Source organism: Eptesicus fuscus, chromosome 18, assembly GCF_027574615.1.
Source record: "Eptesicus fuscus isolate TK198812 chromosome 18, DD_ASM_mEF_20220401, whole genome shotgun sequence".
Lineage (NCBI taxonomy): Eukaryota > Metazoa > Chordata > Mammalia > Chiroptera > Vespertilionidae > Eptesicus > Eptesicus fuscus.
The window spans coordinates 17403460-17426121 of record NC_072490.1 but is presented as its reverse complement, the minus strand read 5'-3'; the positions used below and the strand labels follow the sequence as shown (position 1 = coordinate 17426121).

General features: G+C 41.0%; 2 protein-coding genes across 3 annotated transcripts in view; one reads left to right on the top strand and one right to left on the bottom strand.

Annotated features, from left to right (window-relative positions):
• Window positions 1–13329, bottom strand: part of NGLY1 (N-glycanase 1) — a 43534-nt gene extending 30205 nt beyond the window's left edge. For both annotated transcript variants that reach the window (XM_054729460.1, XM_054729461.1), the window contains exons 1-3: window positions 13168–13329; window positions 4787–4901; window positions 312–557 (exon numbers count right to left, since the gene is read on the bottom strand). In XM_054729460.1, the coding sequence (XP_054585435.1) occupies window positions 312–557; window positions 4787–4901; window positions 13168–13301 (495 nt within the window). In that variant the 5' untranslated portion in view covers window positions 13302–13329. The remainder of the gene's footprint in view (window positions 1–311; window positions 558–4786; window positions 4902–13167) is intronic.
• A 6066-nt stretch (window positions 13330–19395) lies between these two features.
• On the top strand, window positions 19396–22461 carry OXSM (3-oxoacyl-ACP synthase, mitochondrial). The gene is made up of 3 exons (XM_008153656.3): window positions 19396–19450; window positions 20225–21338; window positions 21864–22461. Exons 2-3 carry the CDS (start codon window positions 20356–20358, stop codon window positions 22264–22266), a joined length of 1386 nt encoding a protein of 461 aa, XP_008151878.2. The 5' UTR covers window positions 19396–19450; window positions 20225–20355; the 3' UTR covers window positions 22267–22461.
• Window positions 22462–22662: the final 201 nt, after the last annotated feature.

The following is a 22662-nucleotide window of genomic DNA, read 5'->3' as shown; positions in this document are numbered from 1 at the left end:
GTTTTAAGTTATATGCTAATTTGTGTAACTGATTTAAGTACCAAGGCATTTCTGTACAGGTACATTTATATTAATAAACAAAACTTACCCTAAGAAGCAGTAAACCACAAGTTAAGATTTAAAAGTATAAATAAAAGACAGCCATTTTCCCCCCTTTTGTTACAAATTTGAGAATATTTTAGAGCTGGGAAAATTTGGATGTATTAGAATAGCTGAGGCATAAATTCAGGAATAAGTCATAAAATATTTCAGAGCTTCTGCTGTTTTAACTTTATAAACAACAGTTAGGAAAGTTTTAATTCTAACATTACCATTGGAGCAAATGGTGGATTTGATGACTGCCCTTCACTGCCCCCTACATGCTGGGTTAACCCATTAGGATCTGAAGACTGTGCTGTAGGAAGCTGGATACTGGTTGCAGGTTGCTGAGATAATTCTAGTTTGTGGCTCTTATATGCTTCATCCAATCTGCTACTTCTCTCTGTGGCAATGAGGTCACGAATTTTTTGCAGCTGCTCCACTGAAGCTTTTTTAGGAAAGATAAGATGTGTTTCTCCCTGGAATTTATAAAATTAGGAAAAATTTTAATCTTTGTTCAATACTAATAGTCATTCTTTTACATATATGTATAAATGAAGCCAATACTATAGAAAATATCATATTTTAATAATCATTGCTTTCTTATTATATGGCACTTTTTAAATAACAAAGGTAATGCCTAACATAAACAAGAAAATTTATCTTCTAGTTAGCATATAATGCTAAGCCTATTTTATTAGTTCAAAGAACCTTTAGAAAGTATTTGTTTATCTTTTAGGAATACTAAGTCAGAAAGCCTCATAAGAGTTGCAAATATGCATATTCCTATCTTCCCTGCAATAGTATATGATAACTACTGTTCTCTATGACATTCCCCATGAAATAATGATACTAGAGATACAGCCATACCAAATGATCAGTGGTCACATAAGACCAACAAGAAGTTACATAACTTTAATCTTCTAAGACCAAGTCTTTAGAGAATAGCTACATGATTAGAAGTCTGTATATAGACTTCATTAATTCCACCAAAATAACACAAAGTACACCCTAATGGTCGATTCAAAATCATGGATTGTTAACAATACTCATCCAAAGGATCAGAAAAATAAAAGTTGATATACACTAGCCAACTAAGAGCATATGTCTGGTCCAAATAAAACAAAATATCAAAAAATAAAAATCCAATTATTTATATAGTGATTCATTTAATAAATATCCATAATATTATCAGAATGCTTGAGATATAATAAACATAACAAAGCTCACAATGTAAAATAGCAAATTACAAAACAAGAAAAAAGATTAAATGAAAATAGATTCAATTTTCAAGGTGTTGAAAAGCAGCAAGCAGTGTTACAACAGTAATTCTACCAACTGCAAATGAGATAAAACAGTTGTTACAAAGTGCAGTAGACAGACTTGTAAACTGTAAGCGTTTAAATTAAACTCCACAATTGAGAATAACCTTATTTTCCTGGTGATGGCAGACCTGGAGGAATTAACTGTCCAAAACATTACTCAATGACATGAAAATCAATTTAAAAAAAAAACTGAAAGAGGCCAGCAAGCTCCATACATTGCTCATAATAGCTGTAAAAAGAGACTATTTCCACTTATTGTGTTTACTAGAGGTCCTTGGCCTGGCATGGCCCGAGGGGCCCCGGATTGCGAGAGGGCACGATTGGGGCCAGGAGGGACATGGGAGGTTGACCAGCAAGAGGCCAGCAGGAGGGCTCCAGGGTATGTCGGGCCCATCTCGCTCAGTCCCAATCGGCCGGACCCCAGCAGCAAGCTAACCTACCAGTCAGAGCGTCTGCCCCTGGTGGTCAGTGCACGTCATAGCAACTGGTCAACCGAACGACTGTCTGCCCCCTAGTGGTCAGTGCACGTTATAGCAAGCGGTTGAGCAGCCTTAGCATATCATCAGCATATTACGCTTTAACTGGTTGAACAGACGACCAGACACTTAGCATATTAGGCTTTTATTATATAGAATGTGTTCTAGCCTTGTGCTAAGTACTTTACACACATTCAAGTAATTCTCACAACTAGCCTGAGATAGGCATTAGGTTAATCTCCACTTTTATATGAAAACTAGTAGCCCTGCACACGAATCCGTGTGCCAGTAGGTTGCTGCCACCCTCCTGTAGCTCTCCACCCGCTGCCCCGCCCTCCTGTAGCTCCTCCCCCCTCATAGCTTGCTGCCCTGCCCACTCCTGTAGCTCTCCACCTTCCACTTGCTTGCCCCCCTGCCCCCTCCTGTAGCTCTCTGCCGCCCATTTGTAGTTTGCTGCCCCACCCTCCTGCAGATCCATGATCCGGTCATTACTCTGTCGGTCGTTATGCCTCACAGCATAACGGATAATTAGCATATTCCTCTCTTATTATATAGGCTTAGAGAAGTTAAATATCCTGCCTGATGCTACAGAACTGTCAGAACAAGGATTCAAACTGCATGATCTTAATCGTTAGGCTATTACTGACTCTGAATTAGACTGAACAGAGACCAAAAACCACGTTTGTACAGTTGGAAGGGATGAGCAAAAAGAGAATATTTCTACAGTTGTAATGAATAGCTACATGATAAATGGCACAAATTGGAACACAATGATTTTTCCAACATTAGAAGGAACTACCTCACATCTATGATGAGGTTTGGGAAGAGAAACCAGACGTCTGGCTTAAATCCAAATATGGAGGCTCTGGATCTCCTACTGTTGTTAGTGGAGGAGCACTGAGAGAATAGCTGACCTATGGACAGCGATGGAAAATAGCAGGAAAAGTATCTGGGACTATGTCTCAGTCCACAGGTCAGAGAGGCCCTCATAAGACAGACCCTGATAAGACAGAGATTTTGCTCATGCCTTGTCTCCCTTCCCTTCATTCTTTTTAGGACCAATTCCAACAGAACACGATTATGGCCAGAGAGTCTGAACCAAACAAGTTTAATCAACAGCACTACATTTTCATTAAAGGGAAACATTACAGGCTTAATGTCCTAGGTCCAATAACATTTTAAGGTATCAATGAGAATTCTAGTATTTAACAAACCTGTTTCTCAATGCATTTTTGCTGAAATAATTCTCGTTGTCAGATGTTAAGCAAACCTGGTCCCTGCCCACTAAATGTTGGTAATTAATATCTTTCAGTCACCAAGAAAACCCAAAATGTCCCCTCTAACTCCTCATGTCTACTATCTGTCTAACCCAGTGGTTGGCAAACCGCGGCGCGCGAACCACATGCGGCTCTTTGGCCTCTTGAGTGTTCTAACGCCACTTCTTCAAAATAGACTCGCCCAGGCTGAAAACCGACTTCTGTGCCTGGGCCACGAAGTTTCAATCGCATTGTACGTGTGCGCCCACACGTGGTATTTTGTGGAAGAGCCACACTCAAGGGGCCAAAGAGCCGCATGTGGCTCGCGAGCCATGGTTTGCCGACCACTGGTCTAACTTACTAGAATGCAAGCTTCATGTAAGAAAAGATGTATATCTACCTAGTTCACCAATACATCCCTAACGTCTGAAACAGAATCTGGGGAGGCAAGCAGTGAGGCAGAAAGGAAAGTATATCTTATAGAAACTTAGCACCTTAACAATTTCTTCAGCCTGGTCAATTCTGACTGCTACTGACAACTGAGTCTCCATAACCTGGTTCAACTTTTTTCAGTATTCCACAAACTATAAATAGTTAAGCATATTCACATAAAGAAAATTCACAATCTTGATTACTACTTTCACTGTGTCATAAAATTAAACTATGCCACAGATGACAGAAGATAGAAACATCATACATTTCTCTTGACCTAAAAACAAACAACAACAAAAAACAGACTGAGATTCTTTTCTCCTGTCACAGAACTTATGTGTGGCAACTAAATTCAACTTTTCTGTTTTAATCTTTTCTTTTTTAAAAAAAGTATTTTTTATTGATTTTTTAAGAGAGGAAGATGCCAAAACTGGTTTGGCTCAGTGGATAGAGCGTCGGCCTGTGGACTGAAAGGTCCCAGGTTCGATTCCGGTCAAGGGCATGTACCTTGGTTGCGGGCACATCCCCAGTAGGGGGTGTGCAAGAGGCAGCTGATCGATGATTCTCTCTCATCGATGTTTCTAACTCTCTATCCCTCTCTCTTCCTCTCGGTAAAAAATCAATAAAATATATTTTAAAAAAATTTTTTTAAAAAAAAGAGAGGAAGAGAGAGGGATAGAGTTAGAAACATCGATGAGAGAGATACATCGATCAGCTGCTTCCTGCACTGCACACCTCCTACTAGGAATGTGCCCACAACCAAGGTACATGCCTTTGACCGGAATTGAACCTGGGACCGTTCAGTCCGCAGACCGACGCTCTATCCACTGAGCCAAACCGGTTAGAGCTGTTTTAATCTTTTCACTTCTTATTGCGACAGGTGGTTGCACCCTATTTGTATTCATGTGTGCTCACAAATCAGGTTTTTGCTAAAAGTCAAAAGTGCGCTAGAATTTGGTCCTTCCTTGAGTTGCATGTCTGACCTCACAATTCAGACTGAGACTTTTCCCTGTGGGAGATTTGTTATATTTTACTGTGATTTTACAATATACTTATTGTGACTTTTAATTATCTAATAGGTGAAGAAATAACTAGTCCCACCGATTTCCCCAATGATCAATTAATTTTAAAAATATTAATCTAATTTAGGTAATTATCCATCAACACAATAATGCATGCTTCATACATGAACTGAGAAGAAACCCTTTAACAGACTTACCTCCTCAAAGCCCATTTCAAATAAACATTCAACGGCTCCTCTGACGGGCAAGAGTCTAGTAGAAAAAGTTGTGTTTCCAATCCGGATAGATCTATATTTTTCATCATTAGGGTTTCTGATTAAAAAAAAAAGTCTGATTACATGTTATATGTAATAGTTAATATTTTTCACGGTTTTTTGCATTCCTTTTCACATTTCATACTAGCTATATTCCTACAAGGTAGGATAAATCCCAACTTTAAAAGAAAGGGGGAGCACAGTCTGGAAAAGTGCCTGATTTTGTGATTCTTTCCTCACCATACATTTCTACAACCTCAGTGTTTAATTTCACAGCTGAAAATATTAATGCTGCCATAGGAAATCCATGTGATATTTTAATCCTGTGCTATTAAAGCTAGAAACCTTTATGAGTTTTTAGGTTGCTAGGGAAAAAATCCTTGTCAGCTAGCTCCAGAGAGGCAGCAGAAGGCTCTGACTCAGAGCCTATTTTGTTCTGATGAATCTCAATCATTAAGAATGGTGTGTGATGGCCCATGAACCAGGAGGTCATGGTTCGCTTCTCCATCGGGGCACATGCCTAGGTTGCGGGCTCGATCCCCAGTAGGGGGTGTGCAGAAGGCAGACAGATTCTCTCTCATCATTGATGTTTCTTTCTCCCTCCCCCTCTCCCTTCCTCTCTGAAATAAATAAAAATATATTTTAAAAAAGAAAAGAAAAGAAAGAATGGCTGAAACGGGTTTGGCTCAGTGGATAGAGCGTCAGCCTCGGACTGAAAGGTCCAAGGTTCGATTCCGGTCAAGGGCATGTACCTTGGTTGCGGGCACATCCCCAGTAGGAGGTGTGCAGGAGGCAACTGATCGATGTTTCTCTCTCATCGATGTTTCTAACTCTCTATCCCTCTCCCTTCCTCTCTGTAAAAAATCAATAAAATATATATAAAAAATAAAAAAAAGAATGGTGTGTGACACATAGATGGTGGCTAATAAACATTTATAAAATAAATGAATAAAAGAAACTAAGAAGCTATAAAATGGATCACAGTTCCCCAAAGACTTTACTTCTGACAAACATGAATCTAGGTATACCTTTAGTTACTTGATTTTCTTTCTTTCCTAAACAATGACTGGCTGTATCTACTATAAGTTCTGCTTCAGCTTAAGATAGATTTTTGTCACAGAAAAAATTCATAAAATGAAGATATGAATTTCTTTTACCATAAATAAGATTTTGAATAGTATACATGTGATGAGACAGGCATATGAAAAGCTTTGATTTGAGTTTGTTAAGAACCTTGATAAATCAGAAAGGCTATTAAAAAAAATACAAAATTAAGGTAATCACACTATTATATTCTAAATATCTTCAGAACATAATTTAGGATGATAAGTAGGTTTTACATCTGATACCAACTCTTTTTAAACGGTGGTGACTTCCATTAGGATTATATTAAGGATTCTGGTGCTATGTCAGGGATCCATAGGAAAAAGTTTTGAGGCCATCTGCATGGGGTAAGAAACTGGTGGTGGTGGGGGATGCTAGCAACTGATTGACTATCTTTGCCCTAACTAAACATGCTCTCTGAATATTATGATATAAAAACACCCCCCAAAAGAATTTCTAATTGTGGAAGACTTGACAAATTTCATGTTTCTTTTCCATCAAGCAATTCCCTACTGCCCAATTGTAAATACTATATGAATCGTTTCTAAACCTCTTTTCCTTAATTTCAAAAATTATACAAATTTATTACAGAATATTCAGACAAAATCTCTAAAATTCTCAAAATGTCCACACAGATTGGTGCTAACCTACAAACACTTTGCAACCCATTCACAAGAAGTAAAGTAATTGAGAATATTCTGTAATTTTTATAATAATTTGATGTTGCCATGAAATTTTCATTGTATTTTATAAAAATGTTAGCTTCACACGATTGGAAATTTAAAAAAAACAACAAACGATGGTTATTCACTCCAGTTCATTTGAGAATCATAGTTGAGAACCTCAAAGAAAAAGCTATATTCTATTCTTTCATTCTGTGTTTTAGTGCAAGGTTTCTTAATCTTGGCATTACTGACATTTGAGGCCTTTTATTTTGAGAGGCTGTCTTGGGCACAGCACATGTTTAGCATCCTTGGCATCTATGCCACACTGTATCACAAGTGTGCCTTTCTTTCTTACCATGTAAACAAAAAACATTAAACTGAAAAATAATCCTACATTATCAAAGCTAGTTACAGATAAATTATGCATCTTTCCATGATTTTCAACACTTTCAACAGGATGTAATAAACACATCAATACCTCCAGGATGATATATTCTACCGCTGCAAAACTGCTTGAGCTATTTCAATCTACCTTTTCTCAATAGCTTCCAGATTTCACATGATCAAAGTCTTTCACTGGGCTTCATTTTCTAATTTTTCTTTCCACTTTCACCACTGTTCTGATATAGCTTATTTTTATACACGTTTCAAACTAACTGTTGATATAAAGCTTCTCTGCTACAGGCTTTGTATAGTTTAGAGTTTTCCTCTTTAGTTTCTAGTGAGCAATTTTCTATCTTTATAACATGGATGGACTTATCATATCATTTATCTGTTTTCCCACTAAAAGCAAATTGCAAATAACAAAAAAAAAATTACAGTATAATGTCGTTACCCAAATCCTATCTTCCTCTTTTTAAATATGTTGAGCAGACCAGTCATGGTCTTGAGCCTAGACTGATGCCAAAAGTCTGCCCCGGAAGCACTCAAAGGCTGAGAGAACTTGGTTATATGGACATCACCGGACCTCATATCCATCGAATTCCATTTCCCACCTTGGAAAAGTGTCATACAAACACTTTCAGAATCTCTAGCTTTATAGCATCATCCCAGGTTGTCTACTATTCTATATATGTGTGTGTGTGTGTGTGTGTGTGTGTGTGTGTGTGTGTATATATATATATATATATATATATATATATATATATATATTGAGTTCAGAGAGGAAGGGAGAGGGGGAGAGAGAGAGACAGAAACATCAATGATGAGAGAGAATCACTGATCAGCTGCCTCCTGCATGCCCCGTACTGGGGATCAAGCCAGCAACCCAGGCATGTGCCCTTCAACAGAATCGAACCTGGGACCTTTCAGTCCGCAGGCTGACACTCGATCCACTGAGCCAAACCAGCTAGGGCTTTTCTACTATTCTTGACCTCATTACTAGTCTCTTAATCCTGTAGTGTCTAAAGTATCCCTAAGAATCATCTTTATTTTTGCTTGATCTTCTTCCATTAACTTAATTTTCTCTGCAGACTTTTCTCAGATTCCTTTCTTTTTTTAAAATTTCTGTTGACTATCTCTGCAAGTTGTAATATTTATTTTGCTTGTTATCAACTATTTTGCATCTTTACATGAGTTTTTTTAGGGGTGGGTGTTGTAGGTGACGACGGTGAATGAATGGGGTCCTGAAAGGGAGCAAAATTTCTGGTACCTCACTCAACCACAACTTTGAACGTATTCTGGTGTCTTCCAAGTTGTCTCACCCCCAATATCTACCAAATTGTTTAATTTATGGGGAAGAAAAGGTCTTTGTTTTTACTATTGCAATGGCAGGAAAGTTATGCTTTTCTCCTTACATATAAAAGGCTAATATGCTAAGTGTCCAACTGTCCGGATAATGATGTCACATAGCAACGTCTGGCTTCCTCTCCCTAGCGACTAGCCTTCTTGGAGTTTCTTCAGCCCAGGAACACAACTTGCTTTATAGCCAGGTGGAAACATTTCACACTTTAACCAAACGTCTGTGAAGCATTTTCCCGTGCCTCATCTCATTTGATCCTCACAGAAGTCCTGGAATAGGTTGATAGGAGACTCGGTGGAATCCTATTTTCATTAGCCAGAAAACAGAGATTTAGAAAGCTTAGAAACGCGGCCCGAAAAAAGAAATGGTGGACCTTGAAAATGACTTCAGGTTTTCTCACTGCGCAGAATATAGTCAAACACTGCTGCAGTTAAATATTTTACCCTTTGTTCTCCCTGCGTGATCTACAATAATAATCTGCTTCGTGTTATTTACTGCTGTGTTGCTGATAATTACCTGAAAGAGAAGTTGGGGTGCTTCACTGGGCTGGAAAAAGCTTAGCTAAATCAGAAAGCAGGTCTAATTAAGCAAGTTTATTCTATATCTATAAAAGGCTAAGTTGACTCACGCATGCGCGATACATATAAAGCTCTTGCTGGCACCAATCACACGCGTGTTTCCATCTGTCATTGTCAATCGTGAATTTGGTTGACACTTCTATTATAGAGAAAGTGCAAATAGCGATATTAAAATATTTCTTCTAATTAATTTCCTTTCAATGTGCATGAATTCGCGCACTGGGCCACTAGTCTACTATATTTTAAGATTTTAAGATGTTAACAATAGGCTTCACACTGAAGAGCAGATAAGAAAAAAGAAAAAATGTTTTTCTCTATTTCAGAAACACTGAGAATTAAATATATCTGGTCATTTACCAGCCCTCTTCCTCTTTGGAATGCAAAATACCAGAAAGGGTTCACATAAATGGAAACTTAGTCATTACTAATCACAAAAGTTGCTTTGTAGGTCACTTAAAAAATTATTTCTAGTCCTTCTGAAAATTTGTTATTCTGAGATACACGTAGATTTTCAAAAACATTTATCTGCCTTAGAACCATGTGGGAACCAAATCTGGCTTTAACTCTACAATTCTCTAGCTGACCACAAGGGAAACATACACGTAATCTAGCTTGTTTAACATGAAAAACTGACAGATAACATGAGCCAAGTCATTTATGTCTACCTTTTGCAAAATTCCAAAAAGTAGGTGAGAGTTTACATAAATTGCCTATAATCACATTTTTACAAAATGGTTGACTGGGGATTTAAACCCACCAGCCCAGTGGTCGGCAAACTGCGGCTCTCGAGCCACATGTGGCTCTTTGGCCCCTTGAGTTTTTAGCAAAGGCCAGCTTAGGAGTGCCCTAATTAAGTTAATAACAATGAACCTACCTATATAGTTTAAGTTTAAAAAATTTGGCTCTCAAAAGAAATTTCAATCGTCGTACTGTTGATATTTGGCTCTGTTGACTAATGAGTTTGCCGACCATTGCACCAGCCTGATCACAAACCTTACATATTCTCCACCAGGCAAGATGGCAACAAACTTTCCAATCCTCATTTAACTACTTTCTCTCAAGGTGTTGAGAGTAACCTAGATTAGAAATCTGAAGTTATTTTGATGTCTCCTCACATTACCAGTTCTTGCATTCAGTCATCCAAAATTGGCCATCCTTGCTTATAATACTTCTCTCTCCAGTCTATCCACGTTTACGCTTATGATTACTGCAATAGCTTCTACAAAGCTCCTTCATATGCTTCTCGTTCAGTCTAGAAACTAATCACTTTGTCTTGCCTATCATGTCAAGTACAAGTTCTCTGCTACTCCATCAACTGGACTCATCAAACTTCTGTTCTCAAAACTGTTCTGTGTTAGGTCCCTCTGCTGTCTCCTCACATAAACATGTAAGTGAGAAGCACTGTCATGGAAACTGTTCTCTAGATTTTATGCTGTGGCTATTTTCTATACCTGTGTCTTTCTCCCAAACATATTTATTTTATTTGAAAGAAAAAAACCACTTTCCATTCTTGTTTCCCAATCATATAGGTGCTTTCATAAGCAATAACTACGTAAAGTTTGATAAGGAAATCAGTGGAAAAATCTAAATTTTAAAAAACAACAAATTATCTTAGAAAACCATGAGGAATGCCAGTGAATCTATTATAGATTTTTGAAAAAGTAGGTATCACTGAACACAGATCATCTTTATCTAGAAGTCAGTGAACTGAAAAAAAGGTAAAAGGTTCAAATCCATGGCCTATTGTGCATGCAAATTAGCATGATTCTATTCTGCAATTTCATTAGCTTTATGACTCAGTTGGGAAATAGGAAAAACACCATCCAAAACAGAAATTTAAAACTTAACCAAAAGTATTATTTTCACTTGTATATAGTGACAAGTATTGCTGTGAAAACAAAAAAAAAATTCTGCTAATGAAATTTTCATTTCAGCTCTCATTCTATAAAATACTATGTCAGACCCTGGGGTAGGAGCAAGGGATATCAAGACACCGCTTATACAGAGCCTTATCCCTAACATTAATAGGTTCCCCCAAACAGCAACAAGAACAGAAAACCTTAGTGTTCTCAACCCTCAAATAAGTTAGATAAGCAAATCTGTAATGTAGTGTGGCTAGAAATAGAGAATAAATCTGAAGCTTTCTAAAGAGGTTAGCAGGAAATAATTTGCATACAGCTTGGCTGGTGTTGCTCAGTGGCTGAGCATTGACCTTTGGACCAGGAGGTCATGGTTCGGTTCTTGGTCAGGTCACATTCCTGGGTTGTAAGGCTCAGACCCCAGTAGGGGGTTGCAGGAGGCAGTTGGGGAATGATTCTCATCATTGATGTTTCTGTCTCTCCCTCTCTTTTCCTCTCCGAAATCAATAAAACCATATGTTAAAAAAAAGAAAATAAAATAAAGAGGTTAGCAGGTCATTGAACTTGAAAGATAAAAGGATGGTCCCCACCCCTCCACACCCATACCTGAAATAGTTTAAATTCTAAGAATATGAGGGCAGAGACTAATACTATTACTTATGACAAACTAAAATGGGTAGTTTTTCATACCATCTCCTGTTATATTAGTTCCAAACTCCTAATTCCCTTTTCAGATAAACACTTTTTAAGTTCAGAAACACAAGCCAGTGAAAGGCTGTAACATGAACTGACAGCATGCCAGTTTCTTCTGTGAGTCCGGTAAACATTCATAATGATGATTATGATGCCAAGACATTTGCATGCAAAGGATTTCCCTCCTCAAAACACCTTAATCTTAGAATTTTTGGGTTTCATTGCATTGAAAGCAGAAGTAAATCCTCATTACAGGGCCACTTCCCTTTTCTGAATAGAGGGTTTTAAATAGTTTGGCGGCTTTCCACATGGGAGGTCCCAGCGGATGGGCCCTGGAGAAGTCAACCTATGAGTTCATTCGTGCAGAGTCCACTGGCATCCTGGCGCTCTGAAGAGCTGTTAGGCCCCTTAGGGTGAAGATAAGTTGAGAAAGGGGTCACAGAGGAGGAAGGTGGTCCCAATTGTGTAGCTGTGTACAGTGCACAGGCTGCAGCCCATGTCCCCATCTGGCACATAATAAGGGCTCACTATGTTTTTCCTTTAATTTACTTTTAAGTCATTAATGTTACCTGTATGACCACTATTGTTAATTGCCACGGGTTAAAACACTGCACTTGCAGCTAATGTCACATAACATCTATACCCTGAAATTAACAGGGATTTCCTTTTAGACTTCATGCCAATCTACCCACCACTTAGAAGATCAAGTGCTCCAGGGGCCGAGGGGGCACAGAGAACCTAGATAACCATCCTGACCTCATAAATGAGGCAACACGCTAAGGCCCCTGGTACCTGGAGCTCCTCTAAGCTGGTTCCACTTCCCTCCCCTGCACACCAGGTCCCGGCTGAGGACACAGCCATCTGATCGAAGAGCTGAGGTGCTCATGATTCCAAATGAGGAATCAAACTTGCCTCCCAATTCCCCAAATCTGCAAGGTCCCATGGAGATCTGGAGCTGTGCTTTCGCTCACAGGAGAATGAAACAAGTTACTCTTATCCAGGGTGGTTATCTTCACCAATTTGGTATTTAAAGAGTCATTGTGAAAGTGGAATCCAGATGTTAACATGAAAATGGTAACTTTAGAATAATGTGGCTAATAATGGTTCACTCAACAAAATTGGGCAGAAAAAAAAACACACACACCATAGAAGGTTTTTTTTAAAAAAAACCACTAATTCAGTATTGTGCTTAATATAATCACAAAATGTTAGGAGGAAAACATTTTGTCAGCGACTAACGTGTGACAAGCATTTGGGGAAATGGAAGGAATCCGGCTCGGTCAGAATCCAGGCAGTGGGAAGGAAAGGCTGTCGGGTTTCTGTCCTGTCCTGTGAAACCGCTCAAGCAGCGGATCCGAGGCAGGTGTCTGCGGGCCCGCCTTCCCCACTCGCTCGCCCTGCCCTACCCGCGGGCCCTCCAGCTCGCCCCGAGCACCCGGACCTCTCGTGCCGAGTTACGAGCGCAAAGAAACTTCCTCTTCCCGGGCGGGGGTGGGGCCTGGCCGGATCTCCAGGCCCCTGCTCCGCGGGCTGCCACACGGAGCCGGAGCCAGACCCCCGGCCCGCCTTGGCCTCGCCGCCCTCCGGGGCCGGGGCGGGCGCCCCCAAACCCAGGCCGAGCTGGCGCCGCGCCCCTCCCGTCCCCGCAGCCCTGTCAGACCCCGCCGCCGCCGCCGCCGGCAACCTGAGGATGTTGTCCGCGTAGGTGAGCAACAGCTTGGAGGCCTCCAGAAAGGTCTCCGGGGTGTTCTGGCAGAGCTCGGCCACGGCCGGGGACGCGGAGGCCGAGGAGCTGCCCAGCGCCGCCGCCGCCGCCATGCTTGAGCGCCCGGCGTCACCGCCCCCTGCGCGCCGCGTCCCGCACTGAGCACGCGCCGAGCGCGCGGCCGCCCCTGCGGCGGGGAGGGCGTGGGGGGGGGGGCGCTGCTGGCGGGAGGTGGGGGCGCGAGGGCCTGATGGGAGGGGCGGAGGACTCGCCTGGAGGGGAGGGCGAGGGCCTGATGGGAGGGACAGGGGGGTCGCCTGGAAGGGGAGGGGGAGGGCGAGGGCCTGATGGGAGGGGTGGGGGGTCGCCTGGATGGGGAGGGCGAGGGCCTGATGGGAGGGGTGGGGGGTCGCCTGGAGGGGGAGGGCGAGGGCCTGATGGGAGGGGTGGGGGGTCGCCTGGAGGGGGAGGGGGAGGGCCTGATAGGAGTGGGGCGGGGGGTGAGGGCCGCCTCGAGAGGGAGAAGGAGGGTTTGATAGGAAGGGCGGGTCGCCTGAAGGTGAGGGGTGAGGGCCTGATGGCAAGGGCGAGTCTTGGTCGGGAGGGGGAAGCCGAGGCCAGGTGGGAGGGTGGCGGGATCCACGGGCGGGCCAGGAGGGGACTCTTCTGTAGAGACTGGGGGTTCCGCCAAGAGGGGCGGGTCTTGGTCGGGAGGGGCTGGGCTTGACTGGGAGGGAGACTAGGGGATCTCGGGCGCCTGATGGGAGGGGCAGGGTGCTTGGCTTGGTGGGATGGGGGATGTTCCCCAAAGGGTCCGGGGTTTTGACCAGGAGGGCAGGGGCCTGGTTGTGGACCAGAAAGGGTGGGTGGCGGGGACTTTGAAGGACTGACAAGGGTGCCTGGTGGTGCTCAACTTAAATCGATCCAACCAGGAAGTGGGGAAACGCCCTATACCTCCAACCACCGCTTTCCCCAAAATAAAACAGTCTTACAGCTTCCTTCTCAAAGACTGTCCGGCCTTCCTGGACAGAGGCGGTGAGACACCTGGGGAAGGCGCAACAAAGGTTCAAAAACAACACAGTAGCTTTAAAACTCGGCTGGGTTTCTGGTATAGCAGTTATTTCTAGAATTAGATGAATGACTGAAAATGTCATACCTAAGTCCCAGCGCAAATAATATGATGGCTTTTTAAAGATGTGCTTGTCAGACCTCAGGTTGCAATATAGTGTTTTGTAGGCTCAATTTACCTTCTGTGTGACCAGCATAAAACACACACAATAAGAACACAATAGAATAGAAACGGGGAGAGGAAAGATAAAATATACATCTCATATAGTAAGGGTATTATTTTGTGACTTTGTTTTGCAGGTTGGTCATGTGATCTGTATCCATTATTCCTTTTAGAAGATGAATCCTAACCTCTATAATCCATTCTCTCTCTGCCTTACTAATGCTCTTAAAATTGTTTTTCTTTCTCTGCAGAAATTCCTTTCCTAACCTCAACAAATATTTGTCTTGACCTTATGTTTTTAAGAGAAGCTACTTGCCTAAGTAACTTCTTTAAATGTTTTTCATACTTATCTTTTGTTTGCTTTTAAAATTTCAAAATGTCTTCCAGTATCTATGAGCAAGGCCCAGGCTACGCCATCTACTTCAATTACCCTTCATCTGCCAGATATTTGTGAGAAGTTTTTAATATGTGTTTTGGACTAGCTTCCAAGGATAGTGTGTTTAACTGGTAGTATCTTGCTAGCTGCTATAACTAAAATTTTCAGTGATTTAACACAAGAGAAATGTCTTGCTCACATAACTGTTTAATAATACAGGTGTCATTAGTCTGGGGGTGGGGTGGGGGGGGGGGAGCAGCTTTCTTCCATATAATGATTCAGGGACCCAGGCTCCTTCCATCCCATAGAAGGGATGTCAACAAATATTTTTTGTAAAGGGCCAGATAGTCAGTCAGTGTTTAAGGCTTTGTGGCCATAGTCTCTGTTTCAACTATTGCACTCTGTCCTTGCAGTTGTAGTTCCATAGACATGACTTTAAAATGTATGGGCTTGGCTGTTTCCAATGAAACTCTGTTTACACAAACAAGTAGCTTGCCGGATTTGACCTGTCGTTTGCTAACTTCTGCCATAGATTTACAGAGACTTCTGCATTTAGTTAATGGCTGGGCAGAAAAAAAGCCACCTGCTTAACCACAGGGTCTCAGAAATGACACACAGCTTTTGTCTAGCATGTTGTTGGCCAAAATCAAGCCCCATCTAGATAAAAGGAGGGCAGGCTGGGAAATGTAGTCCCTGTCTGGACAGGTACTGCCCAGCACTCTATAATAAAGATGGAAGTTTGAGGGACTGGGTTATAACTAGCTGTTTCTACCACAAATTATATTCCTCTTAATTTTTCTTAAGAGAAGTTGTATAATAATTGTATAAGGTTATTAAATACTATATAGTATTTATGATTTATTTTTTTTTAAAAGGAAAACACTTTTTTAAAAAATCGTAGGAGGAAACCCAGTATATACAAAACACCAAAGTGGTGTGCTCTGGAATTGAAGGAGTGTGGTGTGTGTGTGTTGTATGTGAGGGATAGAATACCATCACTTTAGCCATCCCTTTGACAGAGATAATGGCTGTACAGTACTTTTGTGGGGAATATGCAACCACAGTGTGAAAACCAATGCCATAGACTTAATACAGTGATAATAACATACAGTCCACAAAATCATAGAAATGATCATTTCAAGGGTAATTAAGTAATTTATTGTTTATTTTAAATCACCTGAAATTTGAATCCTTTAAATTACTCTTTACCAATACTTCTGTTAAAATTCTTGAGTAATTACAGTTTCTCTTGGACACCACCATTTAGAAAGGTATTAAGGTAATTTATTACAAGGTTCTTTGACTCATTCTTTTTCCCTGTCTGCTTCTTCCACTTAAGTCAAGTGGAAAACATCTTGATTTTTTTAGTTTCCTTTAGAACTAAAATTGAAAATTTGAAACTACCCTTAATCTCTTTATACCCACCATTGCTTCCAACAATTAGGATGTTCTAATATTAATTCAGCTTTGATCTTCCATTCTTTGACTTGGTTTTCTTTTCCTCAGAAATAATGAATTTTTTTCCAGATTCTAGCTTTAAAGCACCATCTTTAGAATTGACACATGGTGGCACTATTCTTAAATGGAATAGAAAAAAAAAAACACCACCAAAAACCCACACCATTACATTTTCCCCATGATGGGTTTTGTCATAAAAAAGAAAATGCTGAACTCAATAAAGACCATCAGCAAGCCCTAACCGGTTTGGCTCAGTAGATAGAGCGTTGGCCTGTGGACTGAGGGGTCCCAGGTTCGATTCTGGTCAAGGGCATGTACCTTGGTTGTGGGCACATCCCCAGTGGGGAGGTGTGCGGGAGGCAGCTGATAGGTGTTTCTCTTTCATCGATGTCTCTAATTCTCTATCTCTCTCCCTTCCTCTCTGTAAAACAAATCAATAAAATATATTTAAAAAAAAAAAAAAAGACCATCAGCAAGAGAGGAGTTGAAGCCTTTCAGGAATTGGCATGTATGAAGTGGCTTTGTTCAAGACAAAAAGGAGTAACAGAGACCCTGGTGAAGGGAGTAAGTTCACTGCATCTTTCCTAGAGAAATTTAGATTCAATAACGGATTGCAGTACAAATTAGACCAGAACTGCCAGTCTATCATCTCTGACCTTCAGGCTGTAATCCAGAACCTCAGCAAGACACATGAGACTTTTTGATTGGCCCCTCCTTTTCTTCTCCTTTACTGTACTGTTGTTTTGTCCCATATCTCAAATCCAGTATTGGCCGAATTGAACTACAGATAACCATGGCAGATAACCATGTCTCCAGGCCTTAGTTCTACTCCACCTATCTGGATGCTATTTCCCACACAATTTACTAGTCAAACATTTACTCGTTTTCAAGATGCAGCTCAAGGATGACTTTTTTGAAGCCTTTCCTGAACTTGGGAGGTAGCATTGATGCACTTGTCCCCTCTTTGTTATTATAATAATTCCATTCTTCTATGATAGCACCTGTTTCAGTGGTTTGCACATATGCTTCTATGGCTGTCTCCCTCTTGACTATAAACTTCTCGAAAGTAAGAACATGTCCTGCTCATTTTTGTATGCCAGCTTCCAGCACAAGTAGGAGAAATATGAACGTTGAAGATAAAGTACAAAGATGAAAAAAGAAAAGCTAAAGTAAACCCAAAGATAGTGAGATCAGTTTTGCTGGATGGAAATCTATTTAATAGATAATGGGACCTATATGGAAAGATAGTTTGAATTATGATTACAAAATGTTTAAGTAAACCTAAGAAGTCTGAACCCAGAGACGATGGTAAGTGGAGCACTTTTGAAGATTTTGATGCAGGAAAACACCATGGTGTTATATAGTGAGGAATATAGCACTAAATCATATGTAGCTATTAAAATATCATAAACTTTCCACCCCTATCCAAACGAAGGAAAGGAGATCAGAGGTAGAATTAAAAATGCAATGACGTTTTGTGGTTTTACTTTTCTTTTTTTGTGTGTGTTTTACCTCCCCCCCCCAAAGGATATTAATTGATTTGTCACTTCTTATCCAAGATAATTTTGTGATATTATAAAAATAAATAAGAGCACATTAAAACTATGTTTCATGTGACTTTGGCTTTAAAGAAAATATTGAAGGTCTTTTCACAATGACTTTAAAATATACTACACTGAAAAGAGAGGAAGTTTGGGTACTTATTATCAACGAGTTTTAAGTTATTTTATAACTACTCTTAAAGTAACTGTATTGTCATTGAATAGTGTGACTAAGAAGTGACTGAAGGGGCACTGGATCAAGTATGACTTAAGGCCATGCTGGGTTTCAGTGAACAATACTCTAGTTGGAAGCAATCACTTCAAGAGACCTTGCCCAACCCTGGCTGGGTGGCTCAGTTAGTTGGAGCATGGTCCCATTCACTAAATGGTTTCGGGTTTGATTCCAGGTCAGGGCATATACCTAGGTTTTGGGTTCAATCCCTGGTCTGGGCACGTCTGTGGGGCAACCAATCGATATTTCTCTCTGCCTTCTTTCTAAAATCAATAAAACCATATCCTTAGGTGAACATTATAAAAAGTGCCCAGAAAAAAGCAAAATTGTTGAGAGGTTCAGATGCGGATTATATAGTCAATCCTTTATCTAAAGAGGATTAAAGCTCACACCTGTGAGGGCATGTGAGCAATAGAGATGGTTATCTAAATGCTACTTTGATGATTTCTTCCCTTTTAAAATATTTTCAAATTATATTTTCTATTCACAGATTCATAGCCAGCTCTGAGCAAATAAAGATATTGCATTTTCCAGACACTTAGAAATAAACTTGTACATTCTTCTGTTGTCTCTGTTTTTTTGTCAGATATTGGGTGTTATATTTTGAGCACTGCTCTAGATCCAGCAACAATTTTTCCCCAAACGTAAAAATAACTGCATTATCACAACAGCATGATTTATTGTGGAAAACACAGTTAAAAAGGCTAAACAAAAATAAAAGGAGGGGGAATAATATCACAATCATTGTACATCCTTGCATATCTTTAAAAAACTTGAAAAAATGGGTATACACTTTTTTGTAACTTGAATCTCCTAACATAGTTTTAGTATCTTTTCGTATTAATATTCATTTATAAAATTATTTTAAATAGCTGCACAACACTTAGATGTACCTACAAAATACACAACCAATTTCCTAGTACTGGGCATTTTGGTTAGTTTTACTGTACTATTATAAGTAACTCTGGGAGGCACATTAATACCTTTAAGGCTACAGTAATTTCCTTCTTCTCTAGGATTCCAGTAGAGTGTGATGGTGTTTCTTCCCCAACAGGGGATTATGTGAGCTTTATCATTACAAAGATAACAGAGAAAACCCCGTTGTGACGGCCAGAATCACGTTAGAGGCGCCTTCTAGATCTACTTCGAATCCCTGAGCTTGCAGGAGAGGAGATTCTGCAAGGGCACCAGACACCGGCCCCTCGCACAGTCTGACCTCCGCCAAGGTGACGCGGGGGAAGGACGCCCGCTGGAGCGGACTCGGACAAAGGCATGCATCCTTACGCGCGTGCGCGGGCTTACGTGAACGCGCGTGCGCCGGCTTACGTGAACGCGCGTGCGCGGATTTACGTGAACGCGCGTGCGCACGCGCGCATTGTCGCCCAGGACGTCGGCTGCACGAGTCGCCAGGAGACTAGTGGAAGGTATTGGCTGCTGGGTTGTCCTGTTATTTCTCCCGTCCCCCACCAAATCGGGTCGGGATTAGCTCGTGAGAGGGGAGTCTAATTACTTCTTTTCCTCTCTCCTGCTTTCTTCGGGTGTGTGCGGTGCTTGGGACGCGGTGCGGAGGATTGGCTACACCCCTTTACTCCCCGCCCAGGGCCTTCGCAGTCCCAGAAACTCTGGTTATCTCCACGTTTTGAAGATCAATAAAGTCCACTTACTCCCACCTCAAAGAACAGGCCCTGAAATGTGTTTAGTGCCACTGACACCAGAAATGCTATTTAGAATAAGGCTAGGTGATCCTGAAAAAAGTATGCTTCCTGCAGCCCCTATCAGACTCAGAGTACCTTCATATTTTTCAGTGTGTGATTCTACTTAGGAGGGTTGAATGAATCATCACTTTACCTCTTTGTCTTGTAATCTCTGGGGATACTTACAGACCAAAAAGAAAGTTAAGTCAAAACAGGTGGTCTGGTGATCGGCATAAATTAAAATGATGTAGCCCTAGCCGGCTTGGCTCAGTGGATAGAGCGTCCACCTGCGGACTGAAGGGTCCCAGGGTCCCAGGTTCATTCCGGCCAAGGGCACATGCCTGGGCTGTGGGCTCGATCCCCAGTAGGGGGCATGCAGGAGGCAGCCGATCAATGATTCTCATCATTGATGTTTCTCTCTCCTCCCTTCCTCTCCGAAATTTTAAAGAAATGTATTTAAAAATTAAAATGATGTAATATTATTTTCCCTGTGCTCATTAACAGCTCACACCAAGCACCTGAAAGAACACCTTGGATATTGTTTCTTTGGCCTTTAAGCTATTGAAACAATAGTGCCTTCTGGGCCTGTTCTGCTCTGTTACTGGAGAGTGTTTCTGATCATCTGAATCTCAACCATGTTTTCAAACTGCTTGCAGAATATCATAAAAATCACAGATGCTCACCTTCTACATTCAGGATTATGCCACCGATTAATAAGAAATAAAAGGAGGTTTTTTGGAACTGTGCCAACATCCAGATTGCACAGGCGGGTTGTCATTACAGGTATTGGTTTAGTGACTCCTCTTGGTGTTGGAACTCAACTGGTGTGGGACCGTCTGATCCGAGGAGAGAGTGGGATTATTTCACTGGTTGGTGAAGAATATAAGAGTATCCCTTGCAGTGTTGCTGCTTTTGTGCCAAGAGGTTGTGATGAAGGTCAGTTCAATGAACAAAACTTTGTGTCCAAATCAGATATCAAGTCCATGTCTTCCCCCACCATTATGGCCATTGGGGCTGCAGAGTTAGCCATGAAAGACTCTGGCTGGCATCCTCAGTCAGAAGCTGATCAAGTGGCTACGGGTGTTGCAATTGGCATGGGAATGGTTCCTCTTGAAGTTGTTTCTGAAACGGCTTTGATGTTTCAGACCAAAGGTTACAATAAAGTCAGCCCATTCTTTGTCCCTAAGATTCTGGTCAACATGGCAGCAGGCCAGGTCAGCATTCGCTATAAACTCAGGGGCCCCAACCATGCAGTATCTACAGCCTGTACCACAGGAGCTCATGCTGTGGGAGACTCTTTCAGATTTATAGCCCATGGTGATGCTGATGTGATGGTGGCTGGAGGTACAGATTCCTGCATTAGCCCTTTATCTCTTGCTGGGTTTGCCAGAGCCCGTGCTCTGAGCACAAACCCTGATCCTAAGTTGGCATGTCGACCATTTCATCCGAAGAGAGATGGTTTTGTAATGGGAGAAGGTGCAGCTGTGCTGGTGCTGGAAGAACATGAACATGCTGTTCAAAGAGGAGCCCGGATCTATGCAGAAATTTTGGGCTATGGACTCTCAGGTGATGCTGGTCACATTACTGCGCCCGACTCTGAAGGAGAAGGTGCTTTAAGGTAAAGACTGTTTTTTTTTCTTTTCATTCAAAATATTTATTCAAGTAAGACATTTTATTGGAGTGTTAAGTGAGGGGAAATTGTACTGTCTGGCCTTAGTGTATGGTATCTCTGTTGTTTCATTTTAGACTAAACAAAGTGTTTTTTGCTTTAACATGTTTCAAGTATTTGAAAATATTTGAAAATCCTTACAAAAATTGGAATCAATGTGTTGTTTTTTTTCCTCAAGGGAAAAAGTAATTTCAGATAAATGTAAATATATTTTGTTAGAGATTATATAATTGATAGGCTTATATGTTTATTTCTTGGTGATGAATCAGTCCTAGGTACTGGGGGTGACTCATTATTCCCAAGCAGATGGCATGCTAACTCACATGTTAATCTAACATGGGGTTCTGTTATTAGACAAGGAATTATTTTCATTCAGTGTACTTGGATATTTCTTTCATTTAAGCCATATAGATAATGAATCGCATGTTAAAAATTAAACTTAGTTCTGATAAATTTCTTTTGTTATTTTACTAGATGTATGGTTGCTGCTGTAAAGGATGCAAATGTACAGCCCGAAGAGATATCCTATGTCAATGCACATGCTACTTCCACACCCCTAGGAGATGCTGCTGAAAACAAAGCTATCAAACATCTTTTCAAAGACCATGCACATGCCCTCGCCGTTTCCTCAACTAAAGGAGCCACGGGACATCTGCTGGGAGCTGCAGGGGCGGTTGAGGCAGCATTCACTGCTCTGGCTTGTTATTATCAACAACTACCACCTACTTTAAACCTGGATTATACAGAACCAGAATTTGATCTCAATTATGTTCCACTGAAGGCACAGGAATGGAAAACTGAGAAAAGACGTATTGGACTCACCAATTCCTTTGGTTTTGGTGGTACTAATGCAACACTTTGCATTGCTGGCATGTAGGACAGACAAATCATTTGTGATTAAACATTGATTTTTAATGTTATAAACAAACTTTATGAAGTGGAGAAATACTATGTTTCTATAAATGCATATACTTTTATAACTGTGTCAGGGTTTCTCAGTTTTGCCACTACTGATATTTGAGGCTGGCTAATTCTTTGTTGGGGAGAGGGGAGTTGTCCTTTACATTGTAGGATGCTATTACAATCTACCCACTAGATTGTAATAGCAGCCCCTTCCCCAGTTGTGACAACCAAAGATGTCTCTAGACATTGCCAAAATGTGTCCTGAGGGGCAAAACAATCCCCATGTGCAAAGGACTGATCTAAGTTTTTCTAATACTTTAGATCAAACAACTCTTCATGATATTTCACTTGCTCTTGTCTCTTTCCAAAA

Excerpts from the sequence above, each read along its gene's own strand:
- OXSM (XM_008153656.3), top strand. The coding sequence starts at position 20,356 with ATGTTTTCAAACTGCTTGCAGAATATCATAAAAATCACAGATGCTCAC. Across the intron at positions 21,339-21,863 it reads GAAGGAGAAGGTGCTTTAAG|ATGTATGGTTGCTGCTGTAA; the intron begins GTAAAGACTGTT and ends TTATTTTACTAG.